At 34.9% G+C, this 24553-nt stretch overlaps 2 protein-coding genes, 1 long non-coding RNA gene and 1 pseudogene across 3 annotated transcripts; 1 reads left to right on the top strand and 3 right to left on the bottom strand.

Moving 5' to 3' along the window:
* Positions 1 to 4449: 4449 nt before the first annotated feature.
* On the top strand, positions 4450 to 8168 carry LOC107888395 (two-component response regulator ARR12). The gene is made up of 6 exons (XM_016812496.2): positions 4450 to 4926; positions 5327 to 5479; positions 5686 to 6069; positions 6342 to 6418; positions 6505 to 7560; positions 7860 to 8168. Exons 1-6 carry the CDS (start codon positions 4797 to 4799, stop codon positions 7905 to 7907), a joined length of 1848 nt encoding a protein of 615 aa, XP_016667985.2. The 5' UTR covers positions 4450 to 4796; the 3' UTR covers positions 7908 to 8168.
* A 1069-nt stretch (positions 8169 to 9237) lies between these two features.
* LOC107888394 (brassinosteroid-related acyltransferase 1) lies at positions 9238 to 11766 on the bottom strand. Its single transcript, XM_016812495.2, has 3 exons — positions 11259 to 11766; positions 10627 to 11106; positions 9238 to 9936 (listed from the first exon to the last, which is right to left on the bottom strand). The coding sequence occupies exons 1-3, from the start codon at positions 11721 to 11723 to the stop codon at positions 9433 to 9435; spliced, it is 1449 nt and encodes a 482-aa protein (XP_016667984.2). The 5' UTR covers positions 11724 to 11766; the 3' UTR covers positions 9238 to 9432.
* A 3408-nt stretch (positions 11767 to 15174) lies between these two features.
* LOC121224998 (CHD3-type chromatin-remodeling factor PICKLE-like) lies at positions 15175 to 21940 on the bottom strand (annotated as a pseudogene).
* Positions 21941 to 21979: 39 nt separating this feature from the next.
* Positions 21980 to 22744, bottom strand: LOC121225169 (uncharacterized). Its single transcript, XR_005923099.1, has 4 exons — positions 22663 to 22744; positions 22373 to 22540; positions 22155 to 22219; positions 21980 to 22081 (listed from the first exon to the last, which is right to left on the bottom strand). It is a non-coding gene; the product is annotated as an uncharacterized lncRNA (long non-coding RNA).
* Positions 22745 to 24553: the final 1809 nt, after the last annotated feature.

The raw sequence follows: 24553 nt of genomic DNA, 5'->3' as shown, positions 1-24553 counted from the left end.
GTGAAATGATGGATAATTGTATATATATGGTTCTAGTTGTAGCAATGTTGGTATATAGCTTAGTCTAATGTTCGGTATGTGTTTAGCTTAAAATTTGGTAACCTAAGGAGCTAAAGGTTAGTTCAATTAAGGCAAATTTGGTATGAATGGAAGTTTTAAATGGTTGATGCTTTGTTGATATGTTTGAACATATAAAATGTGGTACCAATGAGGGTACATTGGTTAGGCATATTAGATGATTGATTTGACATATTTTGAGTACGTTTAATTGTGTTTTGGATAGGTTAATTGGATGGTATTTAAGTTGTTTAGTATCCAAGTAATCACAATTTGATAAACTTGAGTTTTAAGGTACATTTAGGTGCACACAGTCTGGGACACGGTCTCTCACACGGTCGTGTGACACACACGGGCTGCGACATGTGGTAAATCAGTATAAGTGTAGTTCCCCACGGGCTGCAACATGGCAGTGTGACCCAAGTTAGTGAGTTACACGGGCTGGGACACGAGCTGAGACACGGTCGTGTGTCCCCTATTTCCAGGTGTTTTTGTGATTTCACCCTAAACTTCTAGAATTATTTCAAATTAGTCTCTGCCTGTTTTTAGACTATTTTTTAGGGTCCCGTAAACTTGTATTAAGGACTGTAAGAATAACTTTTACTCTGATTTGGAATGATATAGCATGACTCATTATTCGATTGTATAAGACACTATTATGGAAATATTAAATTAGTATGTATTGCTCATTGTATGATGTAATGCAAATAGTCAACTTGCAGTTTTACTTATGATGAAATTAAATGTTGTGATTGGTTAGTAACGCTCGTGACCCTAATTTGACGACGAAGAGAGGTTAGGGGTGTTACACAATCAGTTGATATTTAATTACTTTTGCATTTTATTCCCGGGTGCAATTGTTAGTTATTTTAGATAGTTTATTTTAATTTTAATTAATCACTTGAATTGTTAGTTTAAATAATAGAAAGGCGATAATTACCAGTAATTGTAGTCCTCGAGGGAACGATATTTGTGCTCACCATAACTATACTATTAATCGATAAGTGCACTTGTCTTAGTCAACTTAGTAGTTAGTTTAATGGACATCATTGGTCGGTTTTTTTTTTACTCAGCCCTAATTTTTAGATATGGTTTTTATCAAGGGCAAAACAATGGGGGGTGGCAGGTAGGGGCCTCGGCCCCTCTAAAATAGAATTTTTTTCATTTAGGCCATTTGAATTTTTTTTTAAAATTAGTAAAGGTAAAATTACACTTTGCCCCCTAAAAATGTTGATTTAATCTTTTAAAATTTATAAAAATAAAGATTATTAAAATGGTAAAATTACATTTTTACTACCGTAAAAATTACAATTTAATTTTAACCCCGAAAAAATTTCTGATTTTGTCCCTGATTTTTATACGTTCGGATTAATTCAAAATTGTAATTATTGAAAATTCAGGTGACTTCAAATTATTTATTTTGATAATTTTAAGTCATGATGATTTCAAATCCAAGTGAAATTGAATTATTATCTTCTCCATAATCAAATTGAAAGGAAGTTTCAAATTTAGAGGCGTAGGTCTTTGGTGGCTTAGAATGTGGCTCGTACAGGTTTCACCTTTCCTCTCTTCTCACTCTAACCAGTGAATTAAAAAAGGAAAAAAAATCAAGGCAGCCATGTTTAATGAAGTGGCAAAAGATTCAACCAAAATATAATAGTGAGAAAGAAGATTGTAAGAAGCCCACTCAACATGTTCTTATTTAATATTATGGCCATATATATCCCTAGTGGGAGACAATTTTGGCTAAACCCTAAAACTTGTGCATATACATTATATTTAAACCATATTATCAACTATATTTAAAACCTTTCTACTTTAAATCAAGCCAAAGCAAAACTCATGTGACCCCATAAAGCAAGGAATCTCAAAGATTTTGTACCCAGCATGAATCTTCAAGATAAACATACATTATTATTTTATATATACATGTATCAGCATGGCATGGACTATTTTATTATATAGTTTTTGGATGTAGAGAGAGAAACACAGGCTTGCAGTTATCATGCAAAGTGCAAACCCAATTTCAATAATATATTAATATATACTGATAAGGGATAGTCCAATAATGGAGCATTGGGTAATCAATAAACAAAACTCTTGGGATATATCTCCTTTTTATTGTTTTGTAAAGTTATGTGTTGATCAATGATGAGTGCAAGATGAGAATAATGAGGCAAGTGCAGTTAACCAAGCTGAGATGGTTGGTTGTTGGTCATGTTGTGTGCTTTGACAGAATATATCTGTATGAATTATTAGATGGGTTTGCAAGTCTTTAAGCATATAATTAATAATATCACATCCATCACCAAAAACCAGACCAAAAAGAGAGAAGACCATGGCATTTCTCTTCCATTCTGGAACCCACATTTTATAATATAATGTATATAGTCATGTCCACTAAAATGACTTAGTGGGCATTCATGAGGTAACTGATTTGCTAGCTCCTTCTTTTTACTCATTATTCAACTTTCTCCCACCAAACTTTTCTAAAAAGTTGTTGCCCTCTCTCTTTTATGTGTGTATGTGGAGATCATTCTTCTTTTTCTTTTCTTTTCTTTTTTTACTAAATTGATTTCATAAAACTATTAATGTAGATATTTTGTTGAAAAAGGGTGCTCCAATTTCTCACATGGTTTTTTTAATTATGCCAAAAGTAAAAGAAACAAAAATCTGTTTAATAGTTGTATTAAAATATGAATTCGTTGAATCCCATGTTATGGCCTAATGGTCAAGGGTATTCACTACCTCAGGTGTGGCATAGGTTTGAGTCGTGCTAGTTGTTCAGATTTTGTTTTGTTATTGTAATTCACAAAAAAAACTACAAATTCATTACCATTATATCTATATTCATTATTAAATAAATTTTAACCCACATTATAAATATGACAAAATTTAATTGTATTTATGATATAATAACTTTTGATACATCAATAATTTGTATTATGAATTTTGACATATTTATATGTATTCTTGTATTTGTATTATTATATCTAAAATGATAAAATATTTATTAATTAAAGAAAATATGGTAGAAGTGAACAATTTCATTATAGGCTTTGGTCTCTTTTTGATATAATGCTCAAAACTACTTATAGTCCCTCCCCAACCCATAAATAGAAAGATAATACGCTTCAACGCACTTGAACCCACGTCCTCCTGTATTGGCAACAATATCTATGCCAATTAAGCTAAGACTCAATCGACCATATACTTAAATTTTGATCCACCTATTTTAAATCTACTCCAAGTGAGATCCAGGTTCGTTATAGGTTCATAATTTGTGTTTGGATATTCTTATATTTGTATTATTTTTATTTTGTATCAAAATGGAAAGAAAACGTATTTTGTATATATATATATAGTAGAAGATTACTTAATCATAATCTTAGATTTCAATTATCAAATCATTATCAATTTCTTATGGCAACTTTTTAAAAGATTGAATTAATAAATCAGCTCAAATTTTTGACAAAATATCACATAAATAAAATAAAGGCATAATAGTATGTATCTAACATTTATTTATTTTTTTCACTTTAATCCTAATTTTTTTACTACTTTAATATTAGAGTTGCCCATGAGTCGGGTCCTAATAAAACTTTAGACTCGACTGATAGGTCTGGGTCCGAAAAATGGGCCTAAATTTTTACCCATGCCCAGCTTGGCTAAAAATGCTAATTTTGTTTTTTACTTTTTATATAAAAATTTTAAATAATATAATACACTAAACATACTAAAAATATTAAAATAGTAGTAACATAATAGCAAAATGCTAGCAAAACAGTGGTAAAAAGTGGGAAAATAACAGCAAAACAGTAGTTGATTTTTTTATTGCAAATTCGGGCCAAGGTCTAGTAAAAAAAACCTTACCCGAGACCTTATCCATTTTCTAAACGGGCCTTATTTTTTGTCCAAATCTATTTTTTGAACCGGCCTTCAAGCTAGACCGAATGGTCCGATCCATAGATAACTCTATTTAACATTTAATTTTGAAATTTTAGTCTTTTTCTAGATGAAAAAGTTGTCTAAACTACAAAAATTTAAACGCCACTAATGTAACATCTCACGTATAACTAAAATTTTAAATATATATTATTAAAGAATTCAATAATTTTAAATATAAATATAAAAATAAACTAGTAATGAAGTACACGGAGAATATCATATCACATATTAATATCATTAAAATTTTAAGGATTAAATGCCAAAGTGGTAAAAATAATCAAGATCAAAATGATAAAATAAGTAAACATAAAGAACTAAATTTATAATTATACTAATTTTTAAAAATTAAATAAAATAAATAATTGAGGAATGCTTTTTAATTTCTTCGAAAATAAAAACCCAATTAGCCCTTAAAATGCAAATTTTGGTAGCAAAAGTCGTTGAAAATGAATTTCAGTAAAACGTGTGAATCCCGATTTTTACAGTCAATTTCCAGATTCCATATTCTCTTTTCTTCACACACTCCCTCCTAAAAACACAGAGATTAAGACCCAGTATACAGATTACAGTCTGTTTTTAAATATTAAAGGCAGTATTTTTTCTCTTTTTTGAACAATCACTTGCTCTTTCTGTCTCTCTAAATTCACCCCTTAATTACAATCTAAAACTTCTCCCTCTCTTTCTGCCTTTTTGTCTCAAATTTCTTTCATTCTAGTTTAGTTTCTGGCTTTAATCTTAAGCCACGAAATATAGTTTCTGATATTGCAAAAAAAAAAACCAACTTTAAAAAAATGACGGTAGAGCAGATAGTCAGTGAAGGCAAGGATCAGTTTCCAATTGGCATGCGAGTTTTGGCCGTTGACGATGACCCGACTTGCCTTTTACTGCTCGGAACTCTTCTTCGTCGATGCCAGTACCATGGTTCGTCTTTTTGCCTTAAATCTCTATTTATAGAAATGGGTTGTTGATTTTTATTGTTTTGCAGTTGCGTCGGTATTAGTGGGTTTCCAGTGAAATCTTTGTGAGCTTCATTCATCACATTTGCATTGTAAAAATCTAAAGGAAGATCTCATTTTTCCGGTTTCTCTTCGATTCTACGGATAGTTCTTAGATTCGGGGTTTTTCTTTTTTCATGATTTGGTGATTTCGTGCTCCAAAAAGATCATGTCTTTGCATACATTTTTTTTCCCATTTTGGATTCTTTGCTTTCCTTCAATTGTTTTTAATTTTGCTACACTGATTCAGTGTAATATTCATTTTTGGATTTTGAATCTTTAAAAACATTAATAAAAGTGGTTCATTTAATGTGTGTATTTTGCAGTTACCACAACAAGCCAAGCTAAAACAGCATTGAAGATGTTAAGAGAAAACAAGAACAAGTTTGACTTGGTTATCAGCGATGTTCACATGCCCGACATGGATGGTTTTAAGTTACTTGAGCATGTGGGGCTTGAGATGGACCTGCCTGTCATAAGTAAGCTAGTAATAATGCTCTGCTTTTTTGGCTTCTTTTAATTACTTTTGACATTTTTATCAACATTTTAGACTAACTGCCATGAAAGGGGTTTTAATGCAACTTCTATCATTTCGGTTATCCCATGCAAAAATGGACAAAAAATTTCTGGGCATTTGGATTCCGGATCGGATATTTTAACTAATGATATGATTAAATGCCTTCAGTGTTGTCTGCAAATGGTGATACGAAGCTTGTGATGAAAGGGATTACTCATGGTGCTTGTGATTATTTGCTGAAACCTGTTCGGATCGAGGAGCTGCAAAATATATGGCAACATGTAGTGAGGAGAAAGAAAAAAGACCGGTGTAATTCCGGCAGCAAAGACAAGCCTCATCCAGACAGTGGCGAGGATGCGGGGATAGGGAATGTTGATAACAATGGGAAGTTAAACAAAAAGCGGAAAGACCAGAATGAAGACGAGGACGACGAGCGTGACGAGAATGGCCATGATAACGAGGACCCATCAGCCCAAAAGAAACCTCGTGTTGTTTGGTCAGTGGAGTTGCATCGCAAGTTTGTTGCGGCGGTTAATCAGTTGGGCATTGACAGTATGTTCTTAACTTCTCAGCTTTTGGCTACATTGTGGCATTAATATTATTACTATTGTTCTTTTGACTCCCATGTCTATCCCTCACTTTCAATGTGTAATATTATCAATTTACCTGTCGACCACTGCATTTTCGGCTTCTACTTATAACATTTATTATCGATGTTTCACCGCTCTGTTCAGTTCTAGTTGCAGTGAATCTGCTCGTCAATGAAGCAATGAATCTGCAGTGAATCTGTTCGGTTTTAACTTTTTCAAGTTGTTGCAATGCAGAGGCTGTACCTAAAAAGATCCTAGAATTGATGAATGTTGAAAAGCTTACCAGAGAAAATGTCGCCAGCCATCTGCAGGTAATAACCCGGACCTTTTCTGCCATAGTTAGTTACTATGATCCGAAACTTTTCAGGAAGCTAACTTTCATTTTTTTCGGTTACAGAAATTTAGGCTTTACCTGAAAAGAATCAGCTGTGTGGCAAACCAGCAAGCAAACATGGCGGCAGCTTTAGGCACTGCAGATTCTGCCTATTTACGGATGGGGTCTCTGAATGGACTTGGAAATTTCCATACCTTGGCTGGATCTGATCAGCTTCACAATGCTGCCTTTAGATCTTTCCCACCTAGTGGGGTGCTTGGAAGATTGAACACACCGGCTGGGTTAGGCATACGTGGCCTTCCATCTCCAGGAACTATTCAATTAGGGCACGTGCAAAATTCGGGTAATCCCACAAATGATCTTAGCAAGTTGCAATCTTTCGTTCCTGGAAACCATAATACCAACATTCTACAAGGTATGCCAATGTCACTAGAACTTGATCGACTACAACATAACAAGAGTGTTGGCCACATAGGAGAGCTGCCAACTACCGATAGTACGACTGTTTTCCCTGGTTCTGGTAGTTTAGTAGATGCAAGAATAACTGGATTTTCCAACAATCCACTTCTTGGTGTTACAAGCAACTCCTTGATGTTAGAAGGAAGCTCTCAGCAAGCCACTTCGCATACTAGTGTTTCTGCAATAGGCTTCCAAAATGGGAATGCTTTATCCGACTTTACTTTGATAGCTCCTGCTTCCAACCAATTGCAGGATTCAAAAGCAGACTCACAAGGCCAAGCATCCCTGATCAACTGTAATGCAGGGCAAATAATCAGAAGTGCTCCTCAAGAATGGAATGCCCCTAGAAAAGATGCCCCTTACCAATCACATGCTTTGATAAACTCTTCGATCCCTATTAACAGCGCCATGATTCAGTTGGGACAGTGCTTGGACCGAAATAACTCGATTTTCCACAGAACGACAGACTTGGATTCGGTTGGACCATTGAACTTTGTTGATCCCTTATCTATCAAGCACAGTGAAGGTGACAACTACATTATGGAGCCATCAGTTATCGAAAAGGAAGGGTATCTTATGTTCCAACCAAGGCCACATGGAAGTCATGTTCCTGATAACACCGGCTCCTTGAAAGATCTGGCAAGTGCAATGATGAAACAGGTAAGGCTAGTTGTTTCTTCTTTAGTCAATATTTAGATTCTATTTCTCCGTTTCAGCCATCGAATTAACTCACAAATGGCAGACTTCGTACAAGTTATCATCTTTCATATGAAACAATGCTAGAAAGGACATGCCGAAACATGCTCCACCAAATTTAGTGGAATGCCATTAGGGTTTAGTAGCATTCATAGCCTAGAGTGTCCAAATTTTTCACCAAGTGTCTGACTAGCATGCTAGAACAGGACAGTGTTATTTTCTGGTCTTATTAGGTTCCGACCAATTTGTCCGTTTTGTTGCAGGAAGACGATTTCGGATGCAATGGTTATTCTCTAAGGACTTCCATATGAAGATAAGAATGTAGCCTCTGTACTAACAGCAAAAGAAGGATCTGCTTTTCAAAGCATTGCTCCTCTTTGGTAGTTTTGCCTCATGTGAACTGAAAACAAAATCTCCTATGATAATCTTTATTTTATGCCATGATTTTGTTGTCAAATCCTTGCACTTTTTATTCTGTCCTAATAACATCTCTTAAGAGCTCTCAGTGCAACAACTTCTCCTGCTAAGCCCTGTGAAATATTTGTATAATGAATAAAAATATTAGTTTTTAATTAATGGGTCCAACTACGCAGTATAATGTTTGCCTTGTATACTACATTCTTTACTCCATGTTTTATGCTAACCATGTTTCATTATTAAAAACTAGGTTCTGATTCTTCAGGACCCCATTCTACCTTAAAATATGCTATATTTTCCTGTATTCATCACAAATTTTGCATTTTTATTTCTTGAGATTTAAAAATGTTAATATTATTAAATTTTTTGGTACGATATTTTGAAATAAAAAAAAATCGACTTGATAATCATGTAACAAAAAAAAATGACGTTACAATGAACTTTGAATTTAAATAATTTTAATAGTTGAATCTAAATTTTGAAATCTGAAAAGTAAGATAACTAAATAACTAGAAATAAAAGTATAATGATTAAATTTTAAATTTATGAAGAGTATTGAGACTTTCAAATTAAAAATATGAGCTTTGTTTCTTCAAGAAAAGCTTAAAGTACTTGTGTTCAAGCTTTCAATTGATATAGCTTTGAATAAAAAGATAAAAGTTTAATATATTATTTGATACTTGAGTTTGACATTTTTTTTAATATATGATTTTTTTGCTTTAATGTCGTATTTTTATTTGATAAAAGTTATACATTTGCTTAACTGTTGAGTATTTAATTTGGATTTCAAAATTGATTTAATAATTTTTTTAATAGAATAATTTTAGTATTAATTATGAATTTGTTAAATACAATCTGATGATTGATTTTTTTTATTAGAATTTTTTGTGTGGATTTAATAAAAGTTAATTACTAATATTATTAATTAATTATGAATTTTCATCAAATATTCAACCATAAAATAAAAATTAAACACTAAAAATTTAATACTATTTACCTTCGCCTACAAAAATGTATAACTTTTTGCCAAATATATTAATCACTTTAGATGAAAAAAATAAGACAAATTACACCACAAGTCACCCAACTATTGTCTCCTTTCTTTTTTAGTCACCCAACCATTGACTCTTTTCTTTTTTGGTCGCGCAACTATCAATTTTTATATTTTGATAATTGAGTGACCAAAAAAGAAAAAAGACAATAATTGAATACTTAAAAAAATAATAAAAAGTTTCAAACTCGAGTATCAAATTATATATTAAAAAAGAGTTCAATATTACACATTTCGAATATTATTATGTATAGTATGAGAACAATAGCACATCCTCCTTATTTAGTAATTGTAGTCCTAAAGTAATGATCACCCTTAACCTCCACAAAGGAAGTTGATTTTAATTTAAAGCAGGAAACTGTAGGGACTTATTGCAAATTGGTAAGGAAGTAATGAGAGAAAGCATTCAAGAATTGAGGTGGCAAACCGATCCTCACATCGATGCCTCTCAAATCATTGGGATTCTGCATGAAATATGCGACCTGAGGGATTGGAGAGAGTAATGGAGATACATAAGCTGCTTCTCCATGTAGGAAATCAATGGTGTGGAATGGCATCCGTGTCCAATCAGAGACTAGGGTTAGCTCATTGATTGGTGGGAGACTGCCCTGAGCAGCTCCTCCATCTAATGCCTTGTTATATGCAATCACGTAGTCGTTGGTAATCGAGTTCTTGGCTTGCTTTATCTTCTCTATGGTAGCTTCATGGCTACTACCTTCCAGTTGTTCGGCTGTTAAGGCTATGGAAGCTAGTACAAATGCGTTGCCACTGAAACCTTTTGGCAATGGCGGCACCATCTTGTTCCTTACGTCCACTGCGAATTGCAAGCAAACCATTGCTCCTTTCCTTACTCCTAATGCTTTAGTCCTTGCCTGGAGTGTAAATCATTTCAGTTACTCTAAATATGTATATGTATGTATGTCTTCATGTGGAGAGCGCTATGAGCTCAAGTGGTACCCTAGCTCTCTCAAGATCCTCTATGGAGGTCTAGCTTTGTTTTGAGCTTGTTTTTCAAGTATAGAAAACAATACTAAACTTATTCACGTACCCTGATAAAAGCATCATAAGTTTTTGTATTAGGAGCTAAATTGTATTTTCTCTCTTTATTAAAAAAGTGAGTAAATTAGTTTCTGTACATTAGATTAAAAAGCAAACTGGTCTTTTTTGTTAAAAATTTCATTCATTTTTATTGTTAAAAAACTGGTATAGCTAATAGAATAACCAAACAATTACATGTGACGTGCCACATGTACCTCATTTTGACATACATAGACCAGTTTTTAACAGTAAAAATAGATGAAATTTCAAACAGTAGGACCTATTTGCTCTTTTATTTAATGTATAGGGACTAACTTGTCTATTTTCTGAATAAAAAGAATAAAATACAATCTAACTCTTAATATAAAAACTTTCATAATACTTTTACCGCGGATGTACCCTCTATCTTTTTATAAACATATATGATATTGATATAGACGAGCAACATCAACAATATAATTTTTAATCACTCGAATACTAGAAATGATCCTTCAGCTGAAAACTGAGATTAAACATTGTTTTACCTTCCATAAGTGAGCTGCAATGAGTTCAAAGGAAGAACATGAAAAGCTACCCCTGCTTTCACCACCAAAGACCTTGATTTTTAAGCTTTCTATCATTGCACCACTAAGGTGGAATGTTTTGAGAACAAGATTGGAGTTCCCTGTGTTGGAAAAGTTGCTGCCTCCAAACTTCATATCTGGACCAGCGAGAGCTTGTTTTATCAACTGATGTAGATGATCTATGGCTGCTGCACCCCTTGTTGGCGCCGAGCTCCCACTTTCAGGCAATTTTGTGAGCTGCTGCTGACCATGCTGAGTACCCACCAACAATGGCCCCCTCTCATGCACAGGTTTGTAAATCTGCAAAGTGCTTCTCTTTTCTTTCAAAATTGCAGAATTTGAAGCCCATGCACGCAGAAAATCATAGGTGGCTGGTCCATCAAACAACGAGTGGCTTGCACCGATACTGATTGAGTAACCTCCACACCCGAACCTCGTGACCTACATCATACAATGAAAGTTGCATATGTCTATTCAATAACACGGTAGGATTCAACCAATTTAGTGCACAGCGGATAAAGAACGGAACAAAAGCCGGGCTAAATCCGAAAAGAAACGGACAAAACAGGCCCTAGGAAAATTAATGATCTCACCTGAGCAACAATTAAAGGCATCTGCGAGAAGTTCCCATGAAAGACAGGCTTGTAAGCCAATCGCTCAAAGAATTCCTTGTATTGAGAAAGATCACCAAGTTGAATGATCTTCGCAGTGGTGACTGCCTCAGCTAGAACTGCACCACCATTATTGCACCAAAGATTAAGCTTACCATCAGCTTGGTTCAAGCTCAACCTACCTGCAGCTGGATACCATATAGAAAGTGTCTCTTCCAACCCAGATTTCAAGCTGTTGAAGATGGAACCCAGAGCCGAGTTCTGGTAAGCAAAACAAGGTTTGTAAAAGAAAACCACGTACATTAACATCGGACACTGCCTGTCCAAATTGGAAAGATGGAGAATCTGTTGTGGATGATGCAACAAGGGTTTTGGGTGTACGGTAACTGTCTTTGTAACCACAACAGTTGGATAATTCTCATGATCATCATGTTTTTTAGTAGCCATGAATGTTTTTTTTTCCCTTTGTTGCTCTCTCTAAATTTGTTGTGAGAAATATAAGAGAAATGACATGAACATTTATAAAGGCAAAGAGCTTAGGTTTCCAAGTAGCCAACCCTATGTTTCTTTATGGATTTATTTATGACTTTACTATAAAGAATGTAGAATATTAATGGTTTGTAATCCTAGCCTTTGATTAATTAATGTTTTGTATGTTGATGTGATGGTGCTGTATTTAATATTTGCGTATGAAAATGCCGACTGTATTATCTGGTTTGCACTACCAAGGGATTTACTGTGCCTGTATATGTCCCAAACTCTCACGAGAACATCAAATCATGGGACCCAATCAACCCTTTTTTTCGAGCCTAGCAAGAATCTAATCATAAAAAAAATTAGGGTTTCTGGTTATCATTTTTTATTCATTTCCTGCAGTATTCTTTTCAAAGTTAGTAGGCTTTGATTGAACTCTAAAGCAAATAAGAAAAAAAAAAGGTTCAATAATAATAAACAATGACCAATACCAATAATTAAGTAAAATTTATAAGCACATATACACTGAAACGTAATAATATTGAGTTGTTTTGTAGTTATATTATAATCAAGTACTGTATATATAATCATATGTGAATCATTGTACAGAACAAAACCCAGCAGGAATTAACCACATTCAGTGCTTTTGATGGATTATTAAAAGTTAAGTGAGATTCTATTCACTTGTATTACATATGTATATATAAACAGGTTGGCATGTTGCTGTATGCATGTATATATAATATATATATGTACGTATGTAAGTATGTATGAATAGTAAAGCAAGAGCAAGCGTGTATAAGAAGAGCAAAGGTGTCTGTTGTTGTCTCCACTTTCCCAGCACTTAGCCTGATTTCCAGGGTTTCTTACATATTCTTCTTCTTTTTTCTTCTCTTTATTTTCCTACTTTTCTCATCCACTTTTTTTTTCTCCTTTACAAATCCTAATTTGTTTGCACAAACAAATATGAAATATCCTTCTTTCGGCAGATCACCTGCAATTTCCCTTTTGTACAGAGTGTATCCCTTCCAGCCTTACATATACAGATATGCTTGCATGCATGTCTACAAAGTAATAAGTAGTAGTAAACAGTATTTCACTGTGGATGTGCAGCGACATGCATGGTTTGATCCAGTTTTTTACTGATCTAAAACTTGGCATTAATGTTATCCTTTGTCTTGTATAAGCTTCATGGGCCTTAAACACTTTCCTTTTAAAAGCTTCAAAATAAGTTTGCCTTTGCCATGCTATATTTGAAAGATACCCTACCTTGAACCATTTAGGAAAACAGAAAAAAATTCGCAGTCTCCTTTTGTTGGGTCTAAATAATTTAATTAGTTGCAGAAAACAAAACATTAATTAATACGAAAAGTTGGGTAGGCGAGGAAATTAAGCATAAGAATTAAGAAATGAAGATATTCTTTTTTTTGGCCTTGTTTGAAAGATAAAGAACCATGAAATCGTGTTCACCAATGAATATTATGCTCTCTTGAATGGTCAACATTCGAAGCCAAAATTTTTATTTTTTATTTTTTATGGATGCTGGTAGTCAAATTGTAAATAAAAGTTTGGGATATTAAAATTGAATAATTAATTCAATAAATTAATTTGTTTATACATGTTTTATATCGGTAGTACTTAAACTTAGGGTTTTCAAATTACCAAAGCTTCAACTTTATTATTAATTCGAATTCTCATTGTTTATACTTATAGATATTATTGTTGATATAGGGAGCAGAAGTGGTTCAAAATAGTTCACTTAAAAATGGAGAGCGGTAAGATAATTAGGTTGATCGGAATATGAATGATGGTAAAGGTTGGAGAGGAGATGAGAGTAGAGAGTCTAGTTAGAAGTGAAGGAGTCTTGGTCTCTTTTCCTGATGTCTAAAAGTTTTTAAAGTGATTTTCTCTTATAGTTCCTGAGGCTTCATGTGTCACTCTCATATTAGTTCTAGATTTCTTACAAGTTAATTGGTCTACTGATGTCTTAGTATCATAGGTTGTCCTGGATAGGTGCTAATATTCGAGTTATCATGTCTGGGGAATGAATATACATGACGTGTGAATGACAGTCATCATTTCCATGTTAGGTATGTGGGATGGTTCAGATTCACAAGGTCCTAAACTTGCGAGATCTAAGGTTCACAAGTGTCTCAACTTGCAAGGTGAGGACTTGCAAGATATAGGTATAACAATTGCCCCCAATCGAAGAGGGGATTATAAAGTGACATTCATTAATACTTTAGGCTTTTGTGCCCTATCATTTGAGGTAGTGGGAATTTCTTTGAACGTAACGAAATGAGTTGTACTATTCGAAGGCATCTAATGGTGCGAGTTATATCTTCTATAGGGAGCATGGGCATATGAACTGAGAAAATTTTTTAGTACATCAAGAATTCAAAATTTTAAAAACATCTATGAACCAAATGTTTTTGTTTCCTTAGGGAGCTTGGCTTTGGTAGCTTGGGAATTTTGGGGTGTTGGAGAAGTTTGGATCATAGGGAAGTTGTTGGGATACGTCATTTGTGGCTAATTCAGAGGATCGGAAGTGATTACCAATTATTGATAGGAGGAGATAATAGTGATTTGAGATCGCTCATCCGAGGGGAGGAGGGTTGTAAGATAATTAAGTTGATTAGAATGTGAATATTAGGAAAGAGTTGGAGAAGAAAGGAGAGAGTTGAGAGTCTAGCTAGAGGAGAGGGAGTCTAGGTTCTTTTACTAGGGGACCAAAAGCCTTTAAAAGGGGTTCTCTAGAATAATTCAACCTTGTATTGGTTTCAAACTCCGTACTCATTAGTCAATCTATTGATGTATTGTTGTCGTAGGTTGCCCTAGATAGGTCTTAATTATGTCTAGATTGTAATGTATGGATATTCATATCATGTGAATGACAGTCTCCCTTTCAATGTCAATTATATGATCTCGATGGTTCGCGTTCACAAAATTTTGAACACACAAATATCTCATCATGCAAGATAGTCCTCTTTAACTAAAGGCTTGAGAAGCCACAAGCATGCAAGGTGAGCTCGCAAGCTACAAATGCAGCGATTATACATAAACATGATTGCAAGTAACAATTAACAAACACTTTTTGTTAACTAATTTACTTACTGTGAAGCAAAAGATGATTGCAAATTTCTCATTAGGGGTATTTCAAGCTGATTGAAGTTGAATTTGTTGTATGTTACCTCTACAGCCAAAACCAAATCATAAATATTGTGTTATGTTTATTATTATCATAACAATCTTATAATTCTTGCAAAATCTTATTAGTGAATAACATCTTTGTTTGCTTTCAATTTCATCTCTATTTTTTTCTTGAATTTCTAGAACCAAATTTCTGGATTTTCTTTTATCGTAAATGAACATTTAAAAATTTTAAACAAAATATAGCCAAATTAATCTTTATACAACACTAGACTTTAAACTTGCTTAAAGCACGAAAGAATTTGTGTAGAAGGTAACTATTAAAAGAAAATCAAGTTTTGGGTAAGGAATATTATAGCCTCTCAATAAATCATCTATTATATCACATTTTAATTTAATCATCCAAAACAATGACCCCTGCTTCAGATTTCTCTGCACTTTCCCTTTCATTTTCACTAGATATAGCCTCGGATTGAGTCCTGGCGCCGTCTTCTTTCCCTGTTTCTTCCATCATCACATCATTTCCAGTAGTCTGCGTCTGAGATGAATCTGCTGCTTTTTCCATTGGATCCAAACTCGAATCTTGATCCTCTATTTTGCTGCTGTCTTTAAGTGGATCAGAACTGGTTAAATCTATATCAGTTACTTCTACGATAGCAGGTTTCTCAGGCTCAGATTCTCTTTGTGAGTCCTCCATCTCGATTTCAGTCACAATGGCAGGCTGTTGGTTAGGTGGTGAAATGGACCTTGCTGCACAGCTCTGTGACCCTGCAGCAGTACTGACTACAGGCTGCTCTGCAGGTGAAAGAATTCGAGATATGTCCCACAAATTTCTTCCAACGTATGGAGGTTCTTCTTTAGATTGAGGCTTGACTGAACTGCTTCATGAACATTGTCCTCCAATATCTTGCAAATCTGCATCAAATTGGAAAAAACCAAGAACGCCTGTTAATTAAAAACATGGCCTTGGCCTCACCGCTACAACCTCCATTTCTAGGATGCTGAACAAGGAGTAAACAACATCCTAATAGTGTCATCCTGTATGTTCAAACCCCTTCAAACACAATGGTGTACCTTATTGTAATGCTGAGGCAGTTCCAATCGATCTGCATCGTTGTTGCAAGCAGCTGCTGAAATTTCTTCTGAAGCTGTAAAAGGATAATTCTTTTCATTACAAAAGCAAACTTGGGAACAGTAAAAGATCATACCACCAATCACAGGAATTCTTTAACCAACAAAAGAAAGCTTAAAGGTCAAGGGAAGATAATACAGGACTAGCTCTCTTTCTTTTATCTATCCTCCTTTTAGATTATTAACCATGTGTAATTGTTCTTACTCAGGCTACAGATGATTATCTGTTAATCCGGATAGGAGACTACCTATAGTTAAAAGGGGGGCGGGGGGGTGGAATCTCTCCTTCACTCATCTTTATATGACAATGGTAATCATATATGTGAACAGGTAAAGAGCTATAGTAAACCAATTTTTGATTCAAGAAATTATAACTAACCAATTACTTCTATTGGCGGTAAGCGTTCAGAATCTTGTGAAGGGGTCTCTGTTGTCCTTGCATTTGGCATGTCTGCGACCCTTTTTCCATTCTCTTGCTGTTCACTTGCCACCTCATTTGTTTTCATCTCACCCTAAGAGAAAATTTAAGGATAAGAGCAAACAGTAAGTCCACAAGCATCAATAAAATTCATGTAATTTCAATGTTCATGCAAAAATTTTAAAACAAAATAGGGTAACAATAATGGAGTAATAATTAAGAATGATGCTTAGGCTCATAAAATGTGTAGGAATTCAGGCTCTTGAAGTGGGAAAAATTTTTGCTGGATGAACACAGTTCATCAAACTGTCCCCATAAAAAAAAAGCAACCTATTTCTGTTTACTTGATCATATTCGTTCATTATTTACTTGCTTTTTCACTGTAGATGGATGTCATTACATGTAATAAGATGATGTTTTCTTCACCATTATTAAAAGGAAGTCAAAAAGCATAGCACTATAAGCCAAAGTTCCTAAAAATTGCTTGAGCCAGAACTTCAGTTAGCAGTAGTTCAACTTACATAAAACTCTTTCTGATACTCTGCATTGAGGCCCTTTTCCAAGAGAAGCACCCTTTTCTTGACATATTCAACCTGCCTTCTCTGCATATCTCTAAAATGATACAATATAGAAGGATCATGGTATACTCGCGCTTGGTTCACAGCATCAGCAACTCCCTGGGCTACCTCACCTCCCACGTCATTACCAGAGCCATTTCCCTGAGTCTGGGTTCCTGTTGGTTCTATATTGGTTGTATTAGCACCATTTTGCACCTGAGAACCAGCTTGCCCAGGAATAGGAAGATTTATGATGGGAAGATTCAACTCTTGACAGATCACCTCCTGAATCCTCAAGTCTTTATCATCAACAATAGCTTGCCACCTTCCATACCCATGCCTAACAGTAAAATGAGTTGACATAGGCGACAGTATTAATGTAAAGTGCAACTCAAATTTCAACTCATGACATTATAACAACTGCATTAGAGTAAATAAAACAAGACTAGACAATATCATGCATAAATCTGGTTCAACACTAGTGGCTCTCATAAATTTTATGCAAATTATCACTCCATAATTTGTGCATATGTCCTTTATAACCTCTGTGTAAGGTATGATACCAACAGGCAGAAGCAACTAGCATAGGAACATATCAGACGGGCACCAGCACATAATGGAACTAATTTAGGTCCCACTGTAACTCATTACACGGACATAGAAATATCAAGACTTAATGTACATAGCACATGCTTTACTTCTTTTTACATCTAAGACTCCCCAATAATAAACCACACAAAAAGCAGTCTGATGCACGGAGCCACAATGGAGTTAAATTGGTTCAAAAACAAGTATGTTAGGGGTGCAATTCAAGTTGCACCATGAGATCATCACTTCAAGGGTACAAAAAGCTTCAGAACATGATTTATTTACAGAAAAGGATGGGGTTCCAACAATGCACCTCAACAGTTAAGAAGACATTTGAGAAAGATTGACTGTAAAACGTCACTTTCCTCGTCAACCAATCTAATATTTCATTGTTGACTACAAAAATGAAAATGCATCAGAAATATAACCGCAACATACAGTAGCTGCAGTTAATGTCCAAGAACTTCAGAGATACATACTTTAAAACCGCGCGCAGTAACAACAAATCATGTTCCTCTTTCCAAAATTTCCCGCCCTTTAGTGTTGGGTAACGCATCATAATATCATCAGTAAAAAGTCGGGTGCCAGGCTTTCTGATGCATCCTTCACCTGTTTTTCAAAATAACATCAAAAATTTTATCTCATCATGAAAGTCAACATTTCTCCAAGGAACATGATTTTCACTTTTGAAATTTATAACAAAGAAAAAAGTGAAGATTCAAACTTTAAGAATCCAAATTGGCAACACTTACCTTCTTACTTACTAAAAGCAGGACAGCTATCCTAACTAGGACATCTTGAATTCTAAGACCTTCTTTAGGAACACCATCTACAACCAAAGACTGAATGTCAAACACCAAGGGAAGAAATAAAAAATTGAAAGTAAAGAAGAAGAAGAGCCATGCAGCACTGATCAATCACCGGAAAATGTCGGAGAATCGGTTATATCTTCAGCAATATGCGTCAGGAAAAGAGTACCATAACTGAAAAATAAGATAGAAGACGAGGACTATAAGTCACTATTTTGTACGTTCATGCTCTCATGAAAGCAATAAAAAAAAGGCAAATAGGATTAAGACAAGGAGATAAAAATGCTTATATGAGCAAGATAGAGTGAAATCTGGCAACCACTGCATTCTACAGAACGCCTGATTGATAGAAAGTAAAAACACTCCACATCTGTATTTTCTACAATCATATATGCACAAACAGTTCAAACCCAGTAGCAAAAGAATTGATATGTGGTGCTCTCATGATCTCACACGTCCGTAAAAGAAACATAGCCAAGAGAATAAGATTGACACAAGCAAAATGTAAGAAAGGAAACTAAATTGATAGATTGTAGGAACCGATCAATAGAAGTGACAAGCTTAAAGCAAACCAACTGATAAGAAGTTAAAAACCCCACTGCAGTATTTTTTTAATGCCCGGACCATTCAAACCCAATAGCAAATGAACATAAAATGCCACCACCTGTAAAATACTAGCTAAAACTGCAGTATAGCATGTTCAAAACATCTATATTATATGCAGATCTGGCAACACATAAACAAAGAAGAAGATGTCACTCTGCATACTCTTTTATTTCGTCATGACTCTTCTGTTTTAAGCGAGATGCAAACTCCTTCCAGTCAAAATCCCCGACCCCAAACCTGAAAATACATTACTCCAAGCAAAACACCACAATGAGACTCAGAATAGTGAACCCATCAAAGCTTCAACTTGCAACCATAACCGTAAAGTAAAAAGGCTAGTAAATGACATTCACAAACCCAAAGAGAGGGAAGGGAGAAGTTCACAATTCATCAAATAGAACCCAAAACATTATTAGAGAATGACTGACCTCATCAATATCTGTACAAATGCGGCCCTTTGACTCTGATTGAAACCGAGCACCCTGAATGATTTTCCTTCACCTTCCATTAGAGGGAGGGGCTCCGTATTATCCACTACAAAAGTCGTTGGAAATCAGAAATTTGATCAAAATATAATAGATGAACTTCTCTTACTGACACATTGACATCTTATGAGGACAGGCAAAACATACCACGAATTCTCTTCCTGTAAGGCTTCCTCCCAGGTTGATTTACAGCTGAAGTATCAGCATCAGTTACTTCAGCTTCAAAGTCCTCACCATCAGAGCTTACATCTTCCAAACCAGCAAGGTCATCATCTTCAACAGAAACCATCTGAAGAAATTCAGAGAGCAGAAGTTAAATCCTTAGCAAAAAATAGTAGAATATAAATCTTCCAAAGATACCACAAAGAAATCAATTTAGTACTACCATAACATTAAGAACCAGCACAAAAACATAATCAGGTTGGAGTTTAAGTCATTCAACTCCTGAGGCACCTTAAACAAACCAACATCTGGCTCGATCAAATTTTGATGTATTGGTAGATACTAGAAACATACCTGCTTACGGCTTCTCTTTCCTTTTCCCAAAGCATTAAACTCCTCAACTTTATGAACTTCATATCTGTCTCGTAACAACTCCTCCAGTAACTTGTTCTTTCAGAATTGCTCGTAGTATCTTTATTTTCAACAGCCACATTTTGAGTTTCTTCCTCTGCAACAGTTTCTGATTCCTTTATAACTTCATAATTAGCTACCTGCCACAAATAACAGCAGTTCTTTTCTGTAAGAAACCAAAGGCAGCAAAATATAGACAACAACAACTCAATGCAGTAAATCCAAGTGATTCAACAAACTAGCAACACCATCAATATATTGTGTCTATAGTTAGTAAAATTCTCTGTATGGGCAATCCAACCAAGAAAAGTCAATTATCTAATGGTCAGACTTGCTCAAATCATTTTCCAATTCAGACATCATACCTACTAATGTTCTAAATGTTACTAATTGAAAATGGCGAAAAAATAAAAGATCCATTCCCAATACATCCAAACCAAAGTGTACTCCAGTCATCTATGAACAAAGAACAAACAAAAGATCCAATGCTTGCATCAGCTCCTATTTTTACCATTGGAACAGATTTCCTTACCCCCCCCCCCAAAAAAAAAAATTCATCTAAATGATTCTCTCTTGCTCTAGCCAATGTCTAATTTGTTAAAAAGCAAGTGAAAGAAATAAAAAGCCTTCTGAATATGGTAGACTATGATCCCTAGGGGTACAAATATAATTCCAAGTGAAAGAGTGTTCCATCAAAGTAAAATATCTTAGAGACTTTGGTGGCATCACTACTGAAATCCATAAAAAAACAACCTCAAGAACCCAATCTGCTATCATTGCACTAAATATTATGTCAGTAGAGGTATTCTGCAAAATGAAGTGCCATGCAAGGCAGACTCTCGACAATTACTAAATTTGGCACTCAAAACAAGTCAGGCCAATGCATGTAACCAGGGATGCACTGAGATAAACTCTTTCCTCAAAAAACTGTTTATTTAGACATGCTAAATTTGGTATTTTAATGGTGTGAATTCGAAAGCAATTCAATTATTAATACATACCATACGTATTTTAGACCAACGCATGTACCATTATTCAAGCCATTAATTGACAAACCAGTGAGAAGAAGATGCATAGCCAATAAGCAATGACTAAATTACAAGTTAGGATATAAAGATAGAGATAACCTTGAAGGCCTTCAAATTTCATCATCTGCTTCGTCATCCACTGAAGCATCTTCACTGTCAGCTTGTCACGATCCAATAATCTATCAAAAGGAGAAAGAATTGAACTTCAAAGCTGCAGAAGACATCAATCAAGTTGTAGGGAAAATAGAGATAAAAAGATCACCTATCGATAGCAGCAGCATCATAATGAATTTGACCAGACTTCCCTGCTTCATCATTCTCATCAGCAAATAGTTCCTTTGAACCATATCTGATGATATCATCCAACTCTTCCTAAAGAAAACGACGACAAATTAATTTTTAGCTACATGATTGTGTTTCCTTTTTTGGGGGGTGAAAAAGCAAGATGTGACAGTAAAACTGTCCTTAACCCATTCTGAGTAAACCCCAAACAACTTGCTCACATTCAATAGATAAGTATGAGAAATGGAAAATGCACAGAGGTTGAAGTTTCCAGAAGTCACAGCACACTACCGGTTTATTGACACTGCACAGGCACTAGCAAGGATAGCCAAAGAAAAATGCATTACATCACTGGTAGGGATTGCACAAATGACAATCTCCTTCCATTGAGTATTAACATGGTGTCATTCTCCAACAATCTATTAAATTAGAATTCTTCAAATTATTCTTCAAATCCCTACTTTATTCAAATGTAATAATATATAACCACACTTGACGTACAGACTTTGCAAGATATATGCCTCTAAACCATGTAATGTTTCTATCATCATGTGGATCCGCATTATACCATAAACTTACAATACCTGATAATATTTGAGCTTTAGCCTACCAACAACAAGATGCTCCAAAACCATCTTCTTCTTAGTCATCTGCATCATCCTTTCTTCTATGGATCTTCTTGTTATGAGTCGATAAATCATCACCTATAACACAGATGAGGCTCATATCTAATCTCAATCAAGGGTTGCCTTATATAAATCAAGAATCAACTTTAACCTTGTTTGTTTTCCTAGTCGATGAGCTCTAGCCATTGCTTGTAAATCAGCATGGGGATCCAATCACTATAGAGCATGACATATATTAAGTGAGACTTAGGAAACAAAAATAAACCATTATAAAGAAAGCATTTCCATCATATAAAACTCCAGCCACAAACAGAAAAAAAAAAGGGAAAACAAAAATGGAAAGCAAATATAAGAAGGTAATTGTTCAACCTATCATATATGATAACCGTATCAGCAGTTGCAAGATTTATACCCAAGCCACCAGCTCTAGTGGAAAGCAAAAAACAGAACCGGGAAGAATTTTGGCATTAAACCGATCTATGCGTATTGCCTCTCAGCCCCACCAACCTTTCCATCTATACGTTCATACTGCCACTTCTGAAAAGTAAAAAAAGGACAAGATAATAGTAAAATTCTCCATGAGTTGGAGAACCAACCATTTAGAATAAAAAAGCATGCTAATGCAAATGATGTAACCAAGAACAGTATCATGTTGACACCTTGTAAGTACAGTAATCCTCCAGTAAGTCCAACATGTGCTGGAACTGTGAATATATAAGAACTCTATGACCCTGTTCTTAAGCTTACCATCATCTTGTCCAACAGTTGCAATTTCCCAGAGGATTCCAGGAGCTGTCTGTAAAGCCATAAAGAAATGGTAGAAGTTAAAAACATGGCATTCAATAGATCAGGACATAAATTTAGATGACTAGAAGTCTAAAATAGATATTGCAAGTACATAAGAATACTTTCAGCGCAGATAAGATAAGCAATTCTTATCATAACAAAGAAAGCAAATAAAGTAGCACAAAATACACATATAACTTACTTGTAAGCTTCATTGCATCTTCGATATCTGTTCTACCCCTTCCAACATAAGGATGACAGCATAGCTTCGCAACTCCATAACCACATAATGAAGATATCTAATCCAGGAACAAACATTAGCCAAGTAATAGGCACCGGCCAAGCTAACACAGTGGGGGGACAGAAGAAATTATTCATAATGTGTGAACTTACTTGTGCACCACCACGTCGGTAAGTACTGATAGTTACAGTCAAAATCGCCTTGTAATATTCTTCTGCTTGCACTTAAATCAACACGTAAAATAAGTTCTTTCTTGGGAGGAAGTTGCTTCATACATCCTCTTCAGCCCTGAATTTATAGTATAACTAGTTTTCAGAAAGACCATAAGTTGAACCAGTAAATACACAAATATGGATCAAGGAACTATAGCTTAGCAATCTGAGAAAAATATATTATTCCCAATAAAACCAAAGCCCACTGAATCAAAAGAAAAAGGAAACCAAAAGCAATATGGTCCGCATTGCTTGCAGGAATAGGGTTCAACAACAAACAAGTTGCACATAGGATATGGGGTAGTGAAATCAAAGCCAGTAGCAGTTAGACAAAAGTGTTTATAAGGAAAGTATGTAGCTAAACAAGCACAATAATACATATGGTCCTGTGGAAAGGTTAAGATATATACTTCTAAGGAGATGTGGGGCCAACATTCATGAAGTCTTGAAATCGCATCTCCTGACTGATATCCTTAAATTGCTCCTGGAACCCTCTAAACTTCCAAACTGCAATAGGTGAACAAAAAAAGCCTCGTAAATTCTTCCTGCAACCCTCTTGATTAACAATCCATATCTACAAAGCAAACATGATACTAACCTTTCCAGCACAAGAAGCATTAGCATGAAAAGTCATCCAGATTGTCTAAAACCAAACAAATATCCACGATAAGTCAAGATCACAGAAACACAAAGTTCTAGACACTTCCAGAGATGAGCAATTCTCCTAAACAAGCTCCACTTAGTCAATAGAAACACAAACACTGGATGCATATTTTAAGTACATCGGTAGCACCAGTCTTAAAAGAAGTACATATGCTCTGTCTTATTTCTCAACATCAAAATCCAAATTTGAAAATTCTCTCAGATGAAGTTAATGGACTACCTAAAAGGTAACAAACAACTTAAAAAGAGTAAACAATTAACTGAAAGACTGGAAAGCGAATCTTCATCTTGAGACATCAGAAAGAAAGTATGTCACAAAACATGGGTTGAAAGGAACAACATGCAACATAATTGTGCCATTGCTGGAGAGCATATCATAATTCACCGAAAAAGCATGGTAAAGGCGTCATCCAAATCTAGGTAGCTGAACTTTAATGATATTGGTATAGTTTTCACCATCTCCCAATGTCATACCAAAAACAAAGAATATACCTGAAAGCGTTCCAGTCAAAAGAGTGCGGTGGTTAGCGGTATACTGCTCAGTGAAAGAAAACAAACTTGAATCCTGTCTTTGAGCCGATGACCTTCACAACAATCTACACAATGGTGCAAAGAATTAGCAAAAATCACCAAAGAACATCAAACAAC

Source organism: Gossypium hirsutum, chromosome D13 (genome assembly GCF_007990345.1).
Source record: "Gossypium hirsutum isolate 1008001.06 chromosome D13, Gossypium_hirsutum_v2.1, whole genome shotgun sequence".
Lineage (NCBI taxonomy): Eukaryota > Viridiplantae > Streptophyta > Magnoliopsida > Malvales > Malvaceae > Gossypium > Gossypium hirsutum.
This window is presented reverse-complemented; position numbering and strand designations above follow the sequence as displayed.

Coding starts and splice junctions, on each gene's coding strand:
- LOC107888395 (XM_016812496.2), top strand. CDS start 4,797: ATGACGGTAGAGCAGATAGTCAGTGAAGGCAAGGATCAGTTTCCAATT. Junction 4,927..5,326: donor TCGTCGATGCCAGTACCATG/GTTCGTCTTTTT, acceptor TGTATTTTGCAG/TTACCACAACAAGCCAAGCT. Junction 6,070..6,341: donor TAATCAGTTGGGCATTGACA/GTATGTTCTTAA, acceptor GTTGCAATGCAG/AGGCTGTACCTAAAAAGATC.
- LOC107888394 (XM_016812495.2), bottom strand. CDS start 11,723: ATGGCTACTAAAAAACATGATGATCATGAGAATTATCCAACTGTTGTG. Junction 11,107..11,258: donor TGCCTTTAATTGTTGCTCAG/GTGAGATCATTA, acceptor TGTATGATGTAG/GTCACGAGGTTCGGGTGTGG. Junction 9,937..10,626: donor TTGCAGCTCACTTATGGAAG/GTAAAACAATGT, acceptor TTTACACTCCAG/GCAAGGACTAAAGCATTAGG.